The 3,820-nt window shown below is 28.8% G+C and overlaps 1 protein-coding gene across 1 annotated transcript; it reads right to left on the bottom strand.

The window, feature by feature from the left end:
• Positions 1–2,228: 2,228 nt before the first annotated feature.
• LOC114171266 (agamous-like MADS-box protein AGL8 homolog) lies at positions 2,229–3,404 on the bottom strand. The gene is made up of 2 exons (XM_028056404.1): positions 3,296–3,404; positions 2,229–3,192 (listed from the first exon to the last, which is right to left on the bottom strand). Exon 2 carries the CDS (start codon positions 3,187–3,189, stop codon positions 2,374–2,376), a length of 816 nt encoding a protein of 271 aa, XP_027912205.1. The 5' UTR covers positions 3,190–3,192; positions 3,296–3,404; the 3' UTR covers positions 2,229–2,373.
• Positions 3,405–3,820: the final 416 nt, after the last annotated feature.

Here is a 3,820-nt window from a genome sequence, read left to right as displayed (position 1 = left end):
ACGTCTGAATTCTTTCATTTTTTTTTATTTAGTTTTTTTTTTCAATTTTCATTCTTTTTTTTAATCATAAAAATATATTTTTCCCCTTTCTTTGTTGTCTGTCTGACCGCTCGCGTCGCATGATATCCAATTTAGACTTTTGCTGTTTTTTAAAAATATATACAAATGATCTAAAATTAAAATATAACTTTCTTTGTTTACTCTTTTATATCTATTTTGTTGCTCACGTCGCAATGACATCCACAACTACTCTAAAATAACTTTAAAAAAATATTAAAAATTTATAAATGATTAAAAAAATAAAAGATTAGAAAAAAAAGAATTTACTTGAAGTGTCTATCCGACCGCTCGCGTCGCATGACACCAATTTTAAAATAATACTAAAATTTAAATAAAAAGATTTTCAAAATTGTAAAACAAATTAAATCATTTTCAAATAATTTTCCAAATAGATTTTTCAAAAAGAACTACGTAACCCTGATTCTCCATTCACACGGAGATTTTCAAAAAAAATTAAAACAAATTAAATCGTTTTGTTGTTATACAACAAACACAAAATTGGCATACATGGGACTCAAACCCAAGTCCTCTCACATAATTAAAGTACTCTCAACCACTTGAGCTAATACTTTTTCACGTCACATCAAACAGTAATTAATGTCATAAAGGCTCTTTCTACTCGCATTTATTAATTAATTTAACGGGTCTTACACAACCTCTGTAAGCAAACCTTAAATTTTTAACAACAGTTAGAATCTAGAACAATCATCGTTTTTAAAAATTTTAATGACGGTTTAAAACCGTCATGGATTCTCCAACCTTTTAATGACGTCTAATTTAACAACGGTTAAAAAATCGTCTTTACAAGTCATCACCAAGGTTTGATCTTTCTTAAGTTTCTAGGTGTTTCCTGGTAGGATTTCATATCTACAAGTTGGGGTCTTGTCGTGTCTTGTTGAGATTCTTGTGAGATTCAAGATTTTTGTTGTAGTTTTATATTTTCGAAAGTGTAATCTTGGTGGATTTCTTAAAATTTTTGAAGTAGTCAAAGTCAAACTAATGTAGTCTTGACTAACTGGGTGTAACTCAGTTTTGAGTGAACCATTATAAAATTATGTGTGTATGTCTTTGATCTTTCTCTCTTTTTTTGTTGTTTGATAAAAAGTTTCAAAAAATCTGTTTTGATTTGATTTGAAATTGTAACTCTGTATTACTAATTTTTATCTTTAGAAATAAATACACATCTTGAGATTTGTTTTCTTGAAGAAGTTCCATTGCAGTTTAAAAGGTAATAAAAAATAGAACAATGACCAAAGTTAATTTTTTTTATCATTAATCCGAAAATCCAATTATCTTTTATGGGATTCAAAGGAAGATCGATAAAGAAACAATTTAAATATATTTCTATATTTTGAGTTTATACATCCCTTTAGTCATTCTAACTCTTAAAAAAATATCTTCAAAAATATTTTTAATTAATATTATCTTTAAATAAAATAAATCTCTTAAATTAATAAACTGTTTTATCTCTTATGACAATAATCTTTTAAATAAAATAAATATTATAAATTAAATAAATAATAAATTCTTTTATTTTTTACTTACAATATCTATTTAATCTTATTTATTTATCTTCTTAATTATTATAATTTTCAAGATGTACACATTATACATTCCTTTTAGTAAGCAGTTCTTTCTCTTTATGCATAATTCGAGAACCAAGCATCACAAGTTTTTATTTCAAAATTACTTATGTCTGGACAAATTATAAAACAACATTCATGTTACTCATTCGTTTTTTATATTATATTTACTATTTATACATAAGTATTTACCATGTTATTGTTTTCGTTTAAAGAATTCGTCACTCCTTGAAAAAAAGTATATGTATGACATAATTAATTAATAAATCATGGAACATTTCCACTTAATCTATTGGTTATAACATCATATTTTCTTTCATTAGCAAATAACATTTGTAATATGAAAAGTTCGTTAAGTTTTAGAAAATTGTTCCCTCGTACAAGATAAGATAAGGACGCGCGCTATATGAGAAAAAGAACATCTACGCTGTATGAGAAAAAGAAGATCAAGAACAAGAATAATTCACATAGTCTACTAAAATTATTTTTGAACGAAATTTGGATAATCTTTTTAAACCACGAATAGTTAGAGAAAAACAAAATCGTACGGGGCATATGATAGATACTCTGAATGAACAGAACATATGAAAGTAAAATTCTGCACTTTTTACTGCAATTAAGATGAAACGTACATTACCTAAACAAAGCAGCATGAACTAAGAAGATGCCAAAAACTAATTTAGTGTTAAAGAAAGACGACATATGGTATAACAATAACACAAAACCAAGTTCAGTAAAAAGAAAGCATGCTATAGTAATTGGTTTGATTTTGATATTGAGCAGAAATGGTTGGCAAGAGAGATTGATGAGGAAGATGACATGGTTGATAAGACGAATCACAATTAGAAAGTTCCCAAATCAATTCCTCAAACTCCAACTCACTGAGTTGATTGGTTGAATTCAGTGGCACATCTACTGCTTCATAATTCTTATCATAAAGTTCCATAAAATCTTGAAGCAGTGGTTGGCTTTGAGAGATGTTTTCCTGAGGCATGTTTGGCACAAAACTAAACCCACCCTCTTCCATGTTTCTCAACAAATAACTATTTTCATCGAAATTCTGCATCAGATTGGGTACATTCTTGTTCTTCAACAATTTAATTCCCTCATCACAGGCTTGAATTTTGGCATCCACATGAGCACAGAAGGCCCTCAATTCATCCTCTTCCATGTTCACGAAACTTGGATCCCAAGTTGGGTACTTGATGCTGCTGATTTCTTTATGAACTTTGGAAATCTCAGCTTCAATCATGTTCTTTCTGTTCTCAAAAAACTCTTGAATACCGTAAGTCTTGTGAGGTCTCCCATTCTTTAATTGAGTTTCATAGTACTTTTGAATCATCGAATGTATTTCTATAGGGTTTTGGGGCGAAGTCACTGCTTCAACATCACCATCATCATCATACACAATCAAACACTGCTCACCACCGCACCTCTTCGAAAATTCCCACATTTTCTTCATCAGTCCTCTCTTTCTTCGCGCCAAAGTTGTCTTGCGACATCTTTCACTCGAGATCTGTTTTAAGGTTACTCTTGCACGACCCATTTTCTGCAAAACAACACATACCAAAAACAATCAATACCAACCAATAAAACTCAACGGTGTAAAACACACAAGACTTCAACAATACTTTAGTTTCTTGAAACTATACCTGGCAAAAGCCAAAAGGGAGAACCAAAGGAGAAACTGAAATGGAAAAGCCTGAGGGAGAACAGTGAATAAAAAGGTTTACGTTGGTCTCTTTTTATTTCTTATTTTTGTCTCTTCTCAATCACAATCAAACATTTTCAACAAATTAAATCTGTTTCAAATATTTAATGCATAACGACAAATATAAGTTTTGTAACTACTAACTTTATATAAATTAATTGTAATTAGACCATACAAATCTTCATGGAAATATATCATTAATTATCATCCATCAATTAGTTAGCTTGAAATTAATGAATAACAACAAATTTTTATAAATTGACTCGTTGAAATCAAATTTAGATTAAAATGCTTAAGATGCCATCATTAATGCAACAAGAAAAATATTATTGTATGAATTATTAGACTTTTCTGCATTAATTATTTATATTTCTTTTAACATATCATAGCAAATCAAATAAATTCTCTATCTTTTGTCTCTTTCTCCTCATCTAAATCTTTATCTTTGTTTTTTCCGTATAGCAAA

The sequence above is a fragment of the Vigna unguiculata genome, unplaced genomic scaffold (assembly GCF_004118075.2).
Source record: "Vigna unguiculata cultivar IT97K-499-35 unplaced genomic scaffold, ASM411807v1 contig_155, whole genome shotgun sequence".
Lineage (NCBI taxonomy): Eukaryota > Viridiplantae > Streptophyta > Magnoliopsida > Fabales > Fabaceae > Vigna > Vigna unguiculata.
This window is presented reverse-complemented; position numbering and strand designations above follow the sequence as displayed.

Excerpts from the sequence above, each read along its gene's own strand:
- LOC114171266 (XM_028056404.1), bottom strand. The coding sequence starts at position 3,189 with ATGGGTCGTGCAAGAGTAACCTTAAAACAGATCTCGAGTGAAAGATGT.